The sequence below is a fragment of the Perca flavescens genome, chromosome 2, assembly GCF_004354835.1.
Source record: "Perca flavescens isolate YP-PL-M2 chromosome 2, PFLA_1.0, whole genome shotgun sequence".
Taxonomy (NCBI): domain Eukaryota; kingdom Metazoa; phylum Chordata; class Actinopteri; order Perciformes; family Percidae; genus Perca; species Perca flavescens.
In genome coordinates, this window is record NC_041332.1 from 30,925,712 (window position 1) to 30,945,541 (window position 19,830).

Genomic DNA, 19,830 nt, shown 5'->3' on the forward strand with positions numbered 1-19,830 from the left:
TAGGCTAAATGACTGTAGCTTCACATTTAACAAAATTGTGAAACACTTTTCTGTTTTGACAAAATATAAAAAGACAAAAATGCAATACACTAAAATAATAAAAAGACACAATTATCGTCAGTGCCCCTTTCTCTTCTTGGGTGACTAGATGGACTTTAAAAACAGGCCTAATAGGGCGAACAGTATGTTTACAGTACATTTTGAATGCACTACTGTGATCCATCTGGGGACCTCTCCAGGGACGGCCATCTTATTTGGCTTATGAACCAGTGAATAACAAAGAGCATCGAAATGCAACCAAGTCTGAGTCAAATGAAGAGTTTATAAACGAAAAAGGGGGTTATTGATTTCCCTGAGGACATGATGGAGGTTTGCATGCAGAGACTAATCTATTTCTCACCTTTTACTTTTCACTTGCACGCTCTCTTAAAGTAACACCACCAAATAAATAATGCAGTAATGTTAACTCTACCAAAAAGGTTGTGCCATATATAGCACAGTGTATTCTTGTGTCATTTCTTTTTTCTTTTTTTTTTCGTTAGGTAATTACGGAAGCTTCTACAACCAAGGGGCTCTGCTAAAATAATCTCCTGCTTTGCTTGAGGCAGCATGAAGACTTTATTTTCAGAGCACAGCAGTTTGTCTCCAGCTGCAGGGGTGATGTCAATTGTTTATTATTATTCTCATAATGTCCTCATGTCATTATCTACTCCCGCACACTGAAATTGTGTCAGGTACATTGTGTGACAAAATAATGCCCAAAATATTAGTTCTTTGGGTAGTAGTTCACTTTGCGATAATGCGTTCTCTTTTTGCGCACAGGCACATCTTAAGAACAGGGGCCACCAGCTCTGGGAGGGTCAGTGGCTTCACTTGAAGACACTACAGCAGGGTGGATATTGAATTATTCTAATCTCTCTCTTACAGTTAAGCTCTGCCTCAGGATTCAGATTCTACAGATTGGTTGGTGGGAGAAACAGATACCTGGGTGCTCTGTTGCTGCAGGCGCACTAAAAATCATCCTAATCTTGTCCTGATCTCTCTCCAGTTTCAAGTTGCAGGGGAACCTACAGCTTAAGACATTAGTCACAGGGGAAAGGAGAAGTAATTCACTGAGCACGCCAGTCTGTGCCCATTTCCTAACATCTCTCAACAACACGAGTGCGATCTTCAGCGGATTAATATGACTCCAAGAGGAAATTGAGCCTGCAGTGTGTTACATGAGAGGAAATGTGCAGCATACTGTATATACTTTCATAACGAGGCTTTTAGACAGAAGACTGGAGTGTCTTTCACACCAGTATGGCACAGGAGACGAATGAGCCAGCCTTCAAGCTATGACAATATACGCAGTCAGAGCGACATAAAGAAAAATCTCCAACAAAAAGCCTCCTAGATGTTATTCCCTCAGTGCCTCCTGATTTCAAGTTGTTGTAGAATTATCTCTGTACAAGTAAATTTAACTTATTATTACGGGACTGGCTGTGTTCCCCAATGCAAACACTATCCTCCCCATGCATATAAAGGGTCTATAAGGCACTAAGGCCTTACCCCCCCAGCAGCCAGGACTGCAAACACTAAGGTAAGATCAAAGCAGTGGAACCAGCCCTGGGCATCATCTGACCTGAATTCAATTAAAGCTTTACAGGCAGATCAGAGGGAAGGCTAAAAGAGAGAGGGAGAGAGAGAAGGAAAAGGCTGTTTCAGATACCTAACATTGTCTAGGACAAAGGTGGGAGTGAGATAGAGGGGAGACCAGGAGAGGAGAGAGAGATGATACATTACACACTTGCTCTCTGACACACAAGCTCAATCTTTCCCTCCCTCTCTCCCTCCCTCTTTTCCTTCTCTCTCTCTCTCTCTCTCACACACACACACACATGCACACACACCAAACCAAACCCATAGGTCTTGTTCGTTTACTCAGCCTGTGGGCAAATGTGACTTTAATGAGCCAGTGCTGAATGGACATTAGGCAGAGATTCTCACGCTGGACCACTGGCTCCAACAGCACCCGCTCTGCTCTGGCATTTTTTGGCAACCACTTCACAGCACGGTGTCAAGTTTAGTTGTTAACCACATGTTAGAGGAGTCGAATGGAGACATTTGCTTCTCTGATGCTCAAGTGTGCTGACTGATCACTATTCAAACTACAGTACACGGTGGTTTCTTAAAGGGTTCGAGAACACCAAGAACACGATCCATAATAAACGGAATGAACTGAGAAAGCCATAAAACAAATAAACACGCTGTGGGGTTGGTTGCTTAGAATTGTGGAGAGAATAAACAGGGCCAAACTGTAGGCAACACACTGAGCTGTGCATGCAAGGAATGACTGAGGCATCCGTGACGTCAGAGCTGAAGGTGTAAGACCCTGGATGCCTTTAGGGAGATCTGATACATCCCTACTTTCAAACTTTGTGGTTTTTCAAATGACTTTCAAGGGCTTTTGGTATAGGCTAATAAAAAAAGACCTGCAACCAAATGTGTTTCAATTGCCGTTTATAAAAAAATGCATCCAAATAGACTATGCTGAAGGATTAAATATAATTTAATATGGAATGGAATTGAATAATTCCATTAGACTAAGTGTTATCATGCTTGACAAATAACCAGATAAGCAGAAAGCCAAAGCATAAAGGCTAATAATCACAGACATCACTTTCTCCATCAGTTGTCGGTGTGACTTCCTTTCCCTCCGTCCTCCTCGGTAGCTCTGTCAATTATCCGAACAGCAGTAGCCGATGACGGCAAGAAAATCACGACTTTGTCATTTCTTTACTTTTTTTTTTTTTTTTTTTTGGTCTTCTTGCGCGCTCCTATCAGGGTTACGATATTTCCGATATCACCTGAAGGCAGCAACCGCACGCAACTCCACCTGAACCGTTGTGGAGGAGAGGAGCGAGGCAAACCATAGCCTACAGCTCTCTACTGTATCAAGCCACCAAGTGGGATGACTCTGAGCGCATCGGAACAGAAGGCTCTGAAAACTGTGAGGGACTGAAGAGGAATAAGGTGACGGATTCTCACAAACAGAAGCCTACCTCATCTGAGACATGCTCGCAAAGAACATTTCCCGAAAAACTGCCAGGATTTATGTGAAGTGAAGTTTGGAGCGGCAGCCGGGCGATCACCCAGCTGGTCTGGTGAGTAGCTTTGAGTAAAATTAGAACACATTGGCTCGTGGTTTTTGTGTCTAAATGAGGCTTTAAATGACTCTTAAAACTTTGTGCTCAACTCGGAGCACATTTTAAAAGAGTGTTTCTGCCCGACTTGTGCCAAACAACCAAATGCGCAAATACGCACGCTTAGCGCACTCAAACGCACCTGCACGCACGCACGCGCGCGCACGCACACACACACACACACACACACACACACACACACACACACACAGGCAGGAGCAGTACAAGTTGACAAGTTGTCAAGCTGCATGGAGCACACAGGCTTTCTGCAGGCGCACCAGCTGGATCGCTGCAGTCCGGGCGAGAGCAGTGAGACAGCGCCATCAATCGCATATCAGCCACACTCCTGTGCGCCTGTTAGAGGGAATGTAGTGCAGATTTTGGTCTGAGAAGCAGTCAGGATGGCTGTGCGACGAAAGGGGTTGATGGGATCAGCGCCTTCATGGCGAGTGTATATTTCCACCATCAGTCAGTCACCCTGCCCTAATGCCAAAATACAGATCCATGGGGCGCACCGCTGGACACTATACATTTCCAAGCCCTAACCCAGGCTAATAAAAAACGATAACATGAGAAGAAGATAATCTCCAGAATTGATAGAAAACGCCTGAATTGAAACCACACGCGCAAGGAACTTTGTATTTGCAATTTAGCTATTAATCATGGTGAGGGATGCCCTGAACTGCGATTTTATTTGCAAAATAGACTTTATCCACAATGTTTTATTGCTGACAACAACATTATGATGCGGGTTCACGGATCAAGTTTCAACACAGCGAGCAAAAAATATTGTCTAATTGACACTATATGTGTTTGTTTGTTTGTTTGTTTGTTGTGCTTGCCACCAGCTTAAGGTCAGAATACTGGACTCAGCTTTTTTATTTGTCACAAAAGAGCCTAGTCACGGCACATAAGTGATTTGGGCTGCAGCTGAGGAGGTGGATATTGGATTAACGTTAGTCCCATTTGAGCAGGGCGAGGTTTTGCCCTTTGTAAGGATATCTCACGTGCCGTAGCCTAACGTCAAGAGGACCTTCGTGTAGGTTATTAAAAAAATTCTTATGGTAATGATAAACAAAGATGAAGCAAAATACATCGAAACAAAACTAGAATTCATAGGGAGGAAAAAAAAGTCCCAACAGAGTCACATAGGGCTATTTCTAAATTAGCCTACATCTCTAAATGTCAATAACAATTTGAGCAGAAAATACATTACAAAAAAATAATGGCAGCTATATCATCTACTCAATTTTATAATCAACATGCCGTCACAAGTGGATGTGTAGGGGTTTAACAGTGTTGGTGATATAATTTATAATTTCAGTAAAAGGACACTCCTATGCTATTGGGGGTCCTAATTGGTTACAAGATTATGATTAATCTGATTTAGTTGAGCACAGGCTTTTGGCCTTTTTTCAGAATGTTATATATATATTTTTTTTATAAATTACAATGGTCAACCACAGCAAATCAAAGTAGCCTAGTGTACCCTGGTCCTGGGTTCACACAGCGGAAAGGTTTTATCCTGCTATCAGCCGGTAAGTAGATCCGGACGTGCGCAGCGCGGAGAGATACCAGGCAGCTCCAGTGTGGGAGAGAAAGGGAAGGAGTGAAGGAAAAGAGAGCGGCTGCCCCGGTGGTGGTAGATGGAGTAACGGAGAGGAGACAAGTCCACGTATTACCATGCCGAGATTTGGACTACATAAACTACATGCAAAACCTCCAAATATATGAGATTTATACTAGAAAAGGTACGTGAATTGTTGTCTTTGTACGCGGTGGTCCTTTAGCTCCTTTAGCGTTTAGCTTCGGCATCTGTAACGAGTAAAAAAAAAAGTTGAAATAGGTTAGGTCGGCTATTGTGAGCTGCGGGCTGTGAAAGAAACCAGTCGCCGCTGCTTTCACTACCTCTTTACGGGGAAGTTTAGCCTCAGCAAAACTATTGGTTTAGTGTCGTTTTGGACAGCACAGTGGCTTTTGTACGTTGTTATTTACCTTCACATTAGTTAATGCGTTGTTTTACGTTTTGTTGGAAAACTGTGGAGTGCTTTTTTTCCCCAAGCCAATCTCTTGCTCAGCGCACGGCTACCATCGTTCCATGAAGCGAATGGCTTTAGTTGGGGGATGGGGTTTGAAATTAAACAGTCTGGAGGCACCTAACTTATTTTCATGTAAAATTGTTTTTTTTTTCTTTTCTTCTCAGTGAAAACAGGTCACTGGTTAGAGGTTGCAGAGAAACAGAATTTAGCAAATGCTAAATATTGTGTTGTAGGCTATGTGTAAAAAAAAAAAAAATAAAGCTGAAGTTTTAGTTGGAATTTTTACAATGGTCGCCCACAAGCAGATGGTTCTTTTGTACCTGCAGGCGATAGTCTCAGATTTAAGGTATTTTCAGTTAGACTCTGTCACTTATTAACCCCATATAACGCATTGGTAACTAAACCCTGCACACGGGTCATTTTGACACGCCAAAAGTACATAATGTAGGTTTTATACTCAGCACTTTTGCGCAGACATCGCAACGTCTTGCTTTTATTCGTCTTTGTACGGACTCCCCAGCCAGCGCGAGACGTTGTAAAGCGGCTGTAAACGGGTGAATCTGCAATGTTAAAGCAGTTTCACAGTCATAACTCGATGACATAGAAAGGAGCACCCTTGTATTTGATTTACCACGGCAGCTTTTCTTACTAGCAGGAAAGTACATTTATTGTATTAGATAGTTGTTTTTTTGCTTTTGTAATTATTATTATTTTTTCTTTAATCCTGAGTGGGTGAGCAGAAATGCAATTTTTAATGCATTTGTCTACACGGGGAAAATAATGCAGCATTAAATGTGCAGTCTTACATTGAAACTACTTTGAAAAGGAAATTAAAGATTTACAGATGTTCTTATTGCCAGCTCTTTCTCTGAGCTCATTAAGCTGATGTTTGGATGAATGATGTTCTTCTGTTATTTAAGTGCACATATGGCATCTTGCATTGTGCAGACATCTTGTCACCTGACTGACCGCTCTGCTCTATCTTATTACCATATGGAAACCTATTTGGCTATTTATCAGTTCGGCCATCACTTGTCATGACATTTAAAAGGAGTCTGGGAAGGTGAAAGCAGTGATGAAAGGAAGACAGTTTTCAGCATTTACATCTTTTCATGAGGGATGATTGTAGAAAATGCTGATTTCATTTGGTTATTTGCGATTTTTTTTTTATTTGATTCATTGTAATTACAATTAGTTTGATGTACTAAAGGCACTTGCACGATACCGTGTTATGATACTAACAATTATGTTTTCTTTGTTTCCAGGTGGTTCTGTGAAGATCACGGTACGATAATGGGTAAGCACTTGGTTTCACTGCTTGTGCTGCTCCTGCAGCTCCTCTGTGGCTGCGCAGGGAACCAAAGGATGGCGAGGGCGCCCTCCATGCAATTCACCCACTCTGTTTACAATGCCACCATATATGAGAACTCTGCTGCTAAGACTTACTTGGAGAGTCACACCAAGATGGGGATCTATATCACAAACCCAGCCTGGGAGATACGGTACAAAATCATCTCTGGAGACAATGAGAACTTATTCAAAGCAGAGGACTACCTGCTGGGAGATTTCAGTTTTTTGCGAATAAGGACCAAAGGAGGCAGCACTGCCATTCTGAACCGGGAGGTTAAAGACCACTACATGCTGACTGTTAAAGCTTCAGAGAGGAGCTCTAGTTTTGAGTGTCGCACTAGAGTTAAGGTGCAGGTACAGGACACCAATGATCTGAGGCCTCTCTTCTCGCCAACATCCTACAGCATCTCGCTGCCAGAGAACACGGCCATACGCACAAGCGTGGCCAAAGTCACGGCCACGGATGCAGATATCGGTACCAACGGAGAATACTACTATAGTTTCAGGGAGTGGACGGACATGTTTGCCGTTCATCCAACAAGCGGTGTAGTGACACTGACCGGCAAACTCGACTACTCTGAGACAAAGCTGTACGACTTGGAGATCCTTGCAGTGGACAGAGGAATGAAGCTGTATGGCAGCAGTGGCTTCAGTAGCATGGCCAAACTCACAGTGAGGGTGGAGCAGGCCAATGAGCACGCACCGGTAATCACTGCCGCAACCTTGGCCCCCTCAGATGCAGACCATGACCCCACCTTTGCTATCGTGACAGTGGAGGACAGTGACCAGGGACCAAATGGCGAGATAGCCTCATTGAGTATTGTGGCTGGTGACCCTCTTCAGCAGTTCAAGGCTGTGAGAAGCAGCCCCGGGAGCAAGGAGTATAAAATAAAAGCTGTCAAAGATGTAGACTGGGACAGCCAGCCTTTTGGATACAACCTCACTTTACAGGCGAAGGACAAAGGCAGCCCCCCTCAATTTTCATCGGCTAAATTGGTACATGTCACTTCTGCACAGTTCAAAGTGGGCCCTCCTGTATTTGAAAAGGCCGTTTACAGAGTCAATCTAAGTGAATTTGCCCCTCTTCAAACACCTGTCACTATGGTAACAGCCGTGCCAAAGTATCCACAGCTAAAGTATGCCTTTAAACACAAATCTGACAGAAACAGATTTACTATCAATCCCGATACTGGCTTGATCAGCACTTCAGGACCAATCAATGCTGATTTTGCCCCCCGGTTTGAGCTAGACGTGATCACCAGTGACAAAAACGCGGCAACTAAAGTGATCGTTGATGTGATTGATGTGAATAACAATGCACCTGAGTTCCAGCAGACATCTTACAAGGCCAGTGTCGATGAGAATGTACCCATAGGGACCAGTGTGGTAACAGTGAAAGCCACTGATTTGGACACAGGCGATAATGGGTATGTGACCTACAGCATCACCAATATGAGCCCTCAGCCATTTGTCATCGACTACTTCTCTGGTGTCATCAGTACCTCGGAGGTCCTAGATTATGAGCTCATGCCAAGGATTTATAATCTCAAAGTCAGGGCGTCAGATTGGGGATCGCCTTACCGGAGAGAGGTGGAGGTATCAGTCACCATAACATTAAATAACCTGAATGACAATAAGCCCTTGTTTGAAAATGTAGACTGTGAAGTGACTGTGCCAAGAGATCACGGCGAGGGAGAGCAGATAACAACTGTGTCTGCCATAGATGCTGATGAGCTGCAGCTCGTACGGTACCATATTAAAGCTGGGAATGACTTGGATCTGTTCGAACTGAACCCAAACTCTGGCGTGCTTTCCCTGAAGCACACGCTGAGTGAGGGAGAGGCAGCTAAGGTTTCCTTTCATAGTTTACGAGTCATTGCGACGGACGGCGAACGCGAGACTCAGCCAATGGTCATGAACATAACTGTCATCACGGCACGCAAGCCCGTCCAGTTAAAATGTGTCGAAACTGGTATCGCTACCATGTTGGCTGAAAAGCTACTTCAGGGCAGCAAAATCCACACGCAAACCGAGCCGGATGACAACTTTATGGACTTTCACTCAGTCAACCGGTACGCTCCTCAGTTCGCAGAGTCTTTCCCTAGTGTTATTGAAGTTAAAGAGGACCTGCCTGTTGGGGCCCGGATTGTCCATTTGAGTGCCACGGACTCAGACAGCGGCTTCAATGGTAAACTAGTGTACGTTATTTCGGGAGGGGACACAGAAAGCCGCTTCAAAGTAGATATGGAAACCGGTTGGCTTTTGGTTTATTCTCCTCTTGACAGGGAAACGACAGACCAGTACACCCTCAACATCACAGTTTATGATCTTGGCTTACCACAGAAATCCTCATCACGCCTCTTGGGTGTTAAGATCCTAGATGCGAATGATAACAGCCCTCAGTTTTTGCAAGATTCGTATTCAGTTGAAATAAGTGAGAGCACAGCTGTCGGGACGGAAATCATCCAAGTGGATTCGACAGACAGGGATCAAGGAGATAATGGAGTCCTGAAGTATTCCATTTTGGGAGGCACAGATCATTTCGCGATCCACGAGGAGACCGGCGTTGTGACCGTGACAAAGCCGTTGGATCGCGAGCTCCATCCGGTTTATGTCTTGAAGATCGCCGCACGCGACCAGGCAGTGACCGAGCCACAGTTGGTGTCCACAGTGCCTCTTAAAATTACCTTGGAAGATGTGAACGATAATCCACCTAGATTTGTCCCCCCTAACTACCGTGTGAAGATAAGGGAAGACCTTCCTATCGGTACTGTAATTATGTGGCTGGAGGCTCACGATCCCGATATCGGACCTTCCAGTCAGGTACGATACAGCCTCATTGACAACGGAGACGGGAATTTTGAAGTAGACAAACTCAGCGGCGCCGTGCGGATCGTGCAAAATCTAGACTACGAGACAAAACAGGTGTACAACCTGACAGCAAAAGCTAAAGACAAAGGGAAGCCCATGTCCTTGTCGTCAACCTGCTTCATTGAGGTGGACGTAGTGGATGTGAACGAGAATCTCTACAGGCCTCTGTTCCGATCATTTGTGGAAAAGGGATTTATAAAAGAGGATGCGCTCGTCGGGACTTCGGTGATGACCGTATCAGCTGAAGATGAAGACAAAGGCCAAGACGGACAGATTCGATACTCCATACGAGATGGATCTGGCCTGGGGATATTTACCATAGATGAGGAAACTGGTAAGTCTCTTTTCTCTGTTCTCTGTTACTGTAGAGCCGTGTGAAACTTGTTTTTGTTGTTTGAAATATGGATGCATGAGCTGTAAAATAGTTTGCATAAGGAAAGTTTTATGCAGCTAGAGTTTATTCAGTTCATTTCATTGTGTGGAACAATGAGGTAAGGGAGTCTTCCAGGAGACGGGTAAGGTTCCTGATTCCAGTCATTTTTTCTCTCTTGACGGAAGAATTGACGGCAGGAGCAGATGGACCAGCTGTCTCTCAGACCTGTGTGGACATTCTTGAGTAGTTTTTGTGGTATTAAGAAGTTTCTAAGTGGTTTCACCTCCTCTTTTTGCAGCCCTTCTCTTACTGTATTAATACATACTCTTTTTTTTTTTTTTTTTTTATATTTTTAAATACTACCAATTTAGAAAATGGTCATGGTTTGTTGGTGCTAAGATTAAAACCTGTAATCCTGTAATTCTAATAGCATTTACAAATTTGAAGTTTTTTTTTTTTATACCAGCATATGAAGGCAGGATTTGCTTACAGGTTTCTTATTATGCTGCAGGAAATATGTTAATACTTGCTCAGCTGCCCAGAATGATTTTAACAGCTGACTCAAATTAGCTCAAAATAAGCAGTCTGGAATTCTAGGAGTTCCTACCCAAAACCTGGCAATCCCCTGATTTGGATGTTTTGGACTTGGCTTGCTGCCCTCCTTTTTAAAACTTAGTAACCACATTCTCGAGCAGCTTAATGTGACCCACCCCCCCATTTGAAATTACATTTTTTCTCTGCATTATACATATTTAATGTCTAAATGAGGCAGCGAATCTTAATGCATAATACATTGATTTCTCTTGGCACGTGTAACCTCAAAGGTTTATATCTACCGGTACATAGGAAAGCTGGCAATGCAACGTATTAGTGTGCTGCTGACCTGTACCGTTCTAAAAGTGGTTTCTATTTTAAGTTTAATGTTTATTAAGAATCCAATATATGTGAATTATTCAATAAGTTGACAGGAAGTCTCCTCTGTGAACCTGTTGGGGAAACACTTACTTCTGTCTGGTACATTTAGGATGAGGAGACTAGCCTTTATGAAGGATCTGTCCTACAGGGCTGTGTGTCAGCTGTGGTGTGTCTGTGATTGTTTCTGTGGTAGTGGTTGGATTCTGATTTGTAATGAGATTTTGCAGACGTGCTGCGAGCGTAAACTAGTGACTGTATTTGCCTTCGTGCAGGAATTACAAGTGCTGCTTCGTGATGTTGTAGTCCAGTTTTTTCCTATTTATGTACTAAATTGACTGTAATGGAAGTTGAATTTAGCAAGGAATAGTATAGATTTAAGATGGACTGCAGTGCTAGAGTATTAGCCACATGCAGGCCAGTGGTAGTCCATGTCAAACTCAAAATCTTGTGTAGGGTTACAGACACAGGGAGCCTGGTCTGATCTTCTACTTAATCCCAGAGGCCTATATTAAGTGATTATCAGGGGGTGCAATGATAGGATTGTCGTGGGTTGGGTCCTGTTATTATGGATTACATCTGAGGTCAGTAGACAACTAAATACAGCCAAGGTGGTAATGCCCCTCCTATGATTTCACTAGATGAAGTGTGTGGTTTGTAAGACTGCCATATATGCATTTAGACTATTTTTCTTCTAAAAAGGAAAATATAAGCAGGGGTGCACTCACCACTATATATTCAGTTCTGCAGCTGCATGTTGTGAATCTAAACCAGAATGTTCTAAAATAGTTAAAAATTGGAAAACAAATGAAAAAGCGGTGTAAGGAAAAATGCCAGGAGCCACACACCTTCAGTCATGGAATTTCTTTTTTAGGGTGGGAGGGAAGACTGTTCCAAGTCTTTTCCTGTTTTACTTGCCGTTTGTAAATCTAAACCCATGCAGTTTTGTTTGTTATGCGTACATCAGTTTGTTGCATGGTTTTTATCTATGCTGTTTTGTTGGGTTTGTTCTATCACCAGAGTATGAATCACTATTCTTAGTTTTAGATATTCCTCTTACAGTGGCATCCACAATAACACAGTAACAATACTAGTTTGTGGGTAACAAAGTGTTTCTGTGAAAAAAACATTGCACTCTGTGGTGTTTGATGCTAGAAGTAGGCTTAGTGAGTGATTCTCCTGGAGTAGGCGTAGCTAACAAATCTGAACATGGGTTGTATTTTAGAACAGGCTTGCTACCCACTTGACTGACGTTCCCAAACCACACAAGGAACAAACAGTGTTATTTGTTTGTGAGACATTGCGATTCAATTTAAAAGTGGTGATTGCTGTTTATTGAATGCCATCATGTTCTCATTTCCATCAATGCTGAGTAAAAGAAACCCTTTTATGCAAGCTTCTTTACCAGATATGGTTCCTTTTCTGTCAGACTGCTCGGGGAGTCCATGGCAACTGTTTGCCTGGACATTCTCTGTGTTATTAAAAGCTCTGTGGTCACTGGCTCAGTGCCATCTTAATTTAAACTTACTCTTATCAAGACTCTTTTCTGGGCCCTTCCCATGCTGCTGTAGACCAAATTTACCATTCCTCGCTTTAATTGGAAAACTTGCTAATAGTTAAAGTGAATTTTGACTGACAGAGACCTGAAAGACTCGGAGAAACAAAACGGAACTTTGATGTAGCCTACTGAAAGCACTCAGCAAGTGCTTATGTTTAACGTATTAACCAACTTTAGAAATAAAAGATGGACATTTTGCTGTTGAATATACAGTCCAGCATTAGCTTTTAACCATGGGTTTATTCAGCCAATCTTGAGAAATATATCTGCATCTCATAGTTTGCAAGACGTTTGAGCTCCTTTGCCACCCACCAGTGCACTTTGTTTCTCCACCATTTTATGCTGGGGGGGAAGCATACACTTTACTCGCGATGAGGGCTTGTATGCCAAGTGGCTGGCTACAGTTTTACATGTTTGGGCCCTTGAGGTCAACTGATATGGATTTTCAAGGGCTCATGCCAATTTTGAAAAGGCAAGTTTGGCAAATGAACAATGTATTGTCCTCTTCAGAATGGCTATAAAACCATGGAAAACTACTTTTAAAGATAGCTCTTTTAGACTAGACACAACCTCAGCTGACAGTATGGCTGCAGAGTAATCCAAAAGAGCACTGCATATTGTATGTGGGTCTTTAGTGAAGACAGTTGTGAGGATTGTAACTCCTTGTGCAGGGCCCAACTATAATATCGGTCTTGCACACAAAAGCTAAGATCAGTAGTAAAAATATCAAAGGATAGCCTGCACGAACAAACACTTCCAAAAGTTGCAGTAGTATCGAGATGAGCAATGAAACAATTCTGATCATGATGAAGCTAATCAAGTCTCCACTCCTCTAAGTACACACCTGACTCACATCCCCCCTGACACACCTTCAGACATCAACCAAAAGGATGAGGTTTTTTTAAAATGTATTGCCAATGAGTAACTGCCGTTTCATTTCCTTATGATGGGATGACTAAGGGAGAAATCAAGACACTGAGCCCTAACTGATCAAAAGCTCAGACTAGACAATTGCAGAAGAATGGGAAAGTCAAAGGGGAAAGAGCCAACTTCACATAAGGCCTTTTTCAGCCCATTTAGATAAACCATTGCACAACTTCGTCTCAGGCGGCAGGATGGGGGTATTCTTCAATAAAATGTTTCCTGAGCGTTTGAATTGAAGGATGTTGGACAGTGAAGTCCTTGGCTTTGCTAAACACTTCTTATAAATGAGCACTAAAACAGTAATGGGAAACGTGTTGCAGGGTGTGTTGGACGGCTAGCGAGGAATGATGGGCTGTGTAAAGGTGTAAAGGTACACTGCTGACAAGTGAAATTTTTTTTCTAAATCACACGAGGTCCCTAGATGATACTAATGCCGTGCGAATAGGGCTTTAGATTAGTTTAGCTACATAAATGTTAGGGGTGGCACGGTTTTAGGGTCACGGTTTTCGGTTCTGTACGGTTCTTGTTATTTTTTCTTTTAATCTTTAACACTCCAGAAATATACTTCAGCATATGATATATAGTTGAAATTAGCATATTGAATGCATGTTGCACAATGCTTGCACACAGTGGCAGTTCTATCTATTGTTTTATTTCTGCTGTCATCATAGGTAACATGAAATCCAAAATTTTCCCACACACCAGACTTATACGACGCTGGCGCATCCTCCAACTCTGGGCAGCCTTCCTTTTCTCTCCCACCTGACGCGACCTGCAGCACTCCGCCTCTCAAAATCTGACGAAAATCTTTTACACTGACCTTTGCCGATCAAAAAAACAGACAGATTCAGCAACGGCCTATTTCTCACTTAAAATGTTTTCAGAAACACGTTTCGGTGAACTATTTTCGTAAAATACGAGATTATATTCAGAACAAGACGCCATTAGAGTCTGTTTTGAAATTTTGGGAGCAGCAAGACCCACGTGACGTACGTCCAATCAGCTGCCATGGGTTGCGTTCGTCACGCTCATCCCGCTCGTCATTTCCGGTAACTACGGCAATAAGTGGTTAGTGCACATTAACAGTGTGCTGACGAACCGTGCGACGCACACACGCTTTGAACCGAGACAATCGAACCGAGACAATCGAACCGAACGGTTTGGATGTTTTTTCGTGAACCGTCCCACCCCCTAATAAATGTAGATATACATTGTATGCATTAACACCCAATCGTTGAGTGAATATCAACTAAAGTAGGCCACAGGACCAGTGACGGACTGGCCATCTGGAATTTGGGCAAATGCCAGAAGGGCCGCACCCCTATGGGCCACTACTGATAAAGTTATTTTATGCATGCAGCCGCAAGGTGCGTGGAAACATTAACTCGGAAGGCAGAGTTAGAAATTTCCAAGCTAGGTTGTTGACAAAAACAGGGCCGGTGTGTTGCAAATGCCAGGGCCATTTTTTGATCCCAGTCCGTCACTGCACAGGACAATCAATTTGTGCGTCTCCACTTGAAAGTAAAGAATAACTCAAGGCTATGTTGCCGTGGAGGTGATGGTATGGAGCTACAACACACAACTCACTTTGAAAATGTGCTCAAAAGCAAGTTGTGTCTCAGTTTGAAGTGAAATTATAATAGCACAGAATGTTCAGTCTAGATGAGACACAGACGTTGATTGTATAATGTATGCATTGCCCTTTCTTGTTGGATAATATATTCATTGCCCTTTCACTTGAATCTGTTTGCAGCCTGTGCTGTAAATGTGGTCTCTGTGAAAGCAAATGAAACAGTTTGATGCATAATGACAAAGTCCTGTTAGTGTGTTTTCCATTCCCCCCCAAAAAAAACTGCCAGTCCTTCACTTCTTTCCCCATTGTTCCCCATTCAAGGTAAACAGATTCTTGACAATAATGAAAAGACTTATGCTTGTATTTGTTTATGGTCAATCTTTTGGCATCAAAAGTGAGAACTGTTGCCCTCTGTCCCTTATTTTCCATCCAGTACCTATATGTTTGAGATAAAAGTGGGACAGCAAAGTGGCACATGATTCCAAGTAGTCTTTGCTTGAGTGCTGTTACTGTGGAGACGGGACCAGGAATGTGCAGCGGCACAAAGTTGATTGTAGGTTGCTAAATAGAAAACACACTTTCCCTAGTTAAAAGTATGTTGTTCTCTCAGTCCATTAAATCTTTTTAAAGAAACGTAAGGCTGCCTTGTGCAGAGGATGTGCTTCATTATGTGTTAATTCTTGTCATGCTAACACTATCATGAATTAGAGCTATACTCTCTATGTACTGTGGATAGTACTGCAGACTTTTCACTTTTAAAGCAGTGTTTTTTTTTTCTTCAATGGGCCCCAAGGAACATTCAGAAGTCCATAATGACGTTACCTACATTTGCTTATTTAATTTAGTAAAATTACAATGCTCAAAACCCGGTTTCATTAAACGGTTTGAGTTTGTTGTTATTTAATACTTGAAGCCACAGGTGCTAAACAGAACCACTGCCATGAACAGCATTGTATAGCATTACGGAGTACAAACAGAAGTGATATTTTGAAAACATTAGCATCTTTATATCGAAACAAATTGTGACATTTTCTGTGACATTCACATCTGAATCGTGAACCCCTACTCTTATCCTTTTATTCAAATTTCAGCAAAGTCCTATTTCAAGCATTTCATGCTGTCTGATACTTGACAAGAGCCCTGACCACAAATACATTAAGGTGTAGTGAAGTGTGTGTACTTACATACATTCCCCTGTCTGTCAACCAATAATTTGTTGACAGACACTAAAATTGGAGGGGGGGGGGCAAATTGGGGGGAATTTTTTTAAATTTTACCTACATTTATTTTTGCCAAATCTCTTAAAGATTAAAACTGTAGGATGTGGACACAGCAACATCACCACCTTCACAATATAATATAACCCAGAGACTTCTTTGCCTTGCTAAACAGTTTGAAATTTGGGGAAATTTGCCTGTTCACTTTAAGGCCGCAAGTTAGGCTAGATGAGAAGATCGATACCACTCGTGTTTGAATGGTTGATATGAAGCTACCACCATCAGCCGGTTAGCTTAGCTTAGCTTAAAGACTGGAACAGGTGGGAACTTTATATCTTGTTTGTTTAATCCGTAGATAAACTAAAGTGTAAAAACACCAGGTTGTGGTTTTACAGGGAGTTGTGTTTCCAATGTTTTTTTGGCTGGGCATAGTCTTGGAGTTGTTGTAACAGTGACGTTGCCAGGAAACCAGCAGGGACTCAAGCTATATAATAAATTAATTAGTAAGCTTCAGAGGTACTAGTAGGTGGATTTTGTCACCATACCTGTTTTTTAAGCTTATAGTGTTTTTTTGTTCAAACTTTTGTTGCGTGTGTTCGAGAGGTAGCCTAGCCTATCGAACTGCAGTCACGTTCTATGGTGATTGGCTTCGCTTCCTGGGTGGGAAGCCAACAGGAGATAATTTCCTGGTCAGTGCAGGGCAGATGACATGAATCTAACTCATATGAAGGGAACATTTTTTTAATTTGAGCTCAAAGTCTACATCCTCCTTCGGCCAGCTGGGGTTACCATGTACAATGGGAATATATATATATATATATATATATATATATATATATATATATAAAGAGAGAGAGAGAGAGAGAGAGAGAGAGAGAGAGAGAGAGAGATTTAGAGTAGGAAGATAGAAAAATATTTAGAGGGGTGGGGGTATAGATATGAATGAAGACGCACCCTGTGTTTCCCTCTTTGTGACCAAAGGCACAGGCAGAGAGCTAGGAGGTATTAGAACTACACCTACATAATACTGTGATATTGAATCAAGGAGTATTGCTCTAAGGCCTGTTCAAAGGCCTTTGCAATAACGCTGTTCCCAGTAACAATGTAAGCTTTGTATCGTCAGATAAGTCCCAAAAAGCTATCTCAACTGGAATTAATAGGCAATTTTCTTTTAAATGAGGAACGAAAAAAATATACAGACATGCATCACAGCAATGTAACAAGTGTATTGACAATCATTTTTCAGTCTCTTTCCAAGGCCAAATGCTTGTCATGTTTTCTCAAGGCACCCTTTTACATTATGGCTTATTAAGAAATTCAGAACTCATTATCTGTTAAAAAAAACAACCAATCAAAAACTATAGGATTACACTGATAGACTCAGGAGTGTTCTCCATTGTTAGGCTGGTGAAATGATGGAGCTTGTCTTGAGTACCATGTTCCATTTAGCCAGCTGTTGACAGCCATTTCTCTGTCGGTACTGACAGTATACAGCGTGCACAGTAATGCATGAAGTAGAAATGGCTCACTGGCTCAGTAGTCCGGGATATTGAAGGAGATAAGATAGACATGGCTTTTGTTTGATACTGTATCACCATTGTGATTATCTCTAGAGGCCTATCAGAATGTTTTATGGGCATTGTGTGCCCTTCAAACAAAACAAGAGGAATTGAAAAGAGACTTACAAGGCACTGTTCTTACAAAAAGTAAAAATAAAACAACAACCTTGATTTAAATGGCTATTTCATATTTAAATCTTTAGTACATTAAACATAGAACTGGACAGCATACCCACACGTAGCGGCACTAAACAGCCTTCTTTAGGGTAAAAAACAGAGGAATTAAGGTGAGCGAGAGAGAGAGAGCTATGACACTTACTGTAAGCCTGTTCACAGAAATGCATGTACAATAGCCTATTTTTTGCATGCAAATGTCACATGAAACGTATGGAAAACATAACATATAACTCTCACCATGATCACTTAAGATGATTTAAAATCTAATTCCAATATAAACGTCTCGGAAAAAGAAAAGTATTGCTAAAATAATCAGCCCAGTGTAGGGCTGGGTATCGTTCAGAATCTTTCGTTCCCAAGCCAATTTCGATACCTCAGTTTCGATACCGATTCCTGTTGAAAATCCATTTCAACATCAACAAAAATACATTAAACACAAAGCTTTTATTTTCCACCTTAATTGTGAATCAAAACAGTTATCAAAATTAAAAAAATCTGGTAAAACTGCTCACTCAGAGTAACATTAATAAAAGTGCCTTGCCTTGCAAGCTCAGCCTGTCAGTCAGGCATCAGGGCAGAGAAACCACCGTGGCTGCTTGTAAGAGGAAGTGTAACATCAACAGCACCGCGACCGCTTTCGGCTCACCATTAATATCATATCGCAGCAAACGCTGTCTGCGTGAAGTTTTAAAAAACTGTAACCACACTTGAAACCAACCGTGACTCTCTGTGACTTCAACAAAACTGCAGACAGTTTACTCCGTCTGCACCTCTCCGTGTGCGTGTGTGTGTGTGTCGGCCGGAGCTCCGCTCTGTGTAATATGCAGAGAGGACAGATAAGCTTGCGCTTACGAGCTCAGACGCTTTTGGAACCGAAATTTGGCACCGAAAGATAAAGAATTTTTCGATACTCATAGGATTGGAGTATTTTATTCAATACCATAAAAGTATTGACGTTCGGTACCCAGCCCTAGCCCAGTGTAAGTTCAAACTTAGCTTAGTTACAACGCGTTTACTACACATTGCTAAATTAAAATGGGTTGCACCACACAAAGTAGTTCTAATGTAGATATTAGTTGTTACTAAGTGTTGACACCCCACTAACTGCCAGGTGTAACGGTTGCATGGCTAACCGAATTAGCTGGCAAAGCTAACGTTAGCTCGCTAATATGGAATGTGGTCGACACATCAAAGTGCAGCTGAAAAATAAACAACTTTTGTTTAATTACAGTACCAGTCTAAAGTTTGGACCCACTTTCCCATTCAAGTGAATGGGAAAGTGGGTCCAAGCCTTTGACTGGTACTGTTTATGTTACAAAAACAACACAAGGTACCTGAAATAATAGAACTTTATGCTAGTGACGTTTTGTTAAATTACTTAGCTAGGTTCGCATAATCAAATATTTCTCACTCATGCTAAACTGCATGAATACTGCAAACTCATCTTTATTTTGAAACTAGCTAGTAATTAACTAACAACTTTGGAAAGACACACACTTAGCAAAACCATTACACACAAAATTAGTAACAGACTTACGAATAGACTACCCAGTCCATATGCATTTCTTTATTTACAGTAACTTACGGTTTTAAGAGTTTTTTTTGCCTTTGACTGTAAAAAAAACTCATCATATTGCACCGCTTTTATGAAATCCATGCTTCAGACAGTGCTTTGAATAATACAAAAACAAAACCTTGGACCATACTTTTTAGATCTATGACATTTTCAAAAGGTTTCAGGCATTGCAACAAGGCTTGATGTGTTTGAAGCACGGATCTTGGCTACAGATGTCTGGGATGATGTGATATTAAGTTGCTGGCTAACAGAAAGCTTACGTTAGGACTCTTTCTATTACACCGGGCCCTACAACGTGGTAGTGGAATTTGAAGCATTTTGCCCAGGACTGTGGAAAGAGAAGAGGGGATAAAGCACTGAGAAAGTTAATGTAAGCATGTGAGCGAGAGGCCTGAGAGGGCTGAGGAATGTGGGGTAGGGGTGAGCGGAATTACCGGTGGTAGTTCAAAGCAAACCCCGATTTTTCTGCAGAATGGACAAGGAAGTCCTGGAGTACGTTGAACCGGCAACACGTAA

The 19,830-nt window shown here is 41.9% G+C and overlaps 1 protein-coding gene across 2 annotated transcripts in view; it reads left to right on the top strand.

Moving 5' to 3' along the window:
- Positions 1-4,797: 4,797 nt before the first annotated feature.
- fat1a (FAT atypical cadherin 1a) overlaps positions 4,798-19,830 on the top strand; it is an 81,666-nt gene continuing 66,633 nt past the window's right edge. For both annotated transcript variants that reach the window (XM_028590569.1, XM_028590575.1), the window contains exons 1-2: positions 4,798-4,936; positions 6,490-9,779. In XM_028590569.1, coding sequence (XP_028446370.1) covers positions 6,518-9,779 — 3,262 coding nt within the window. In that variant the 5' untranslated portion in view covers positions 4,798-4,936; positions 6,490-6,517. The remainder of the gene's footprint in view (positions 4,937-6,489; positions 9,780-19,830) is intronic.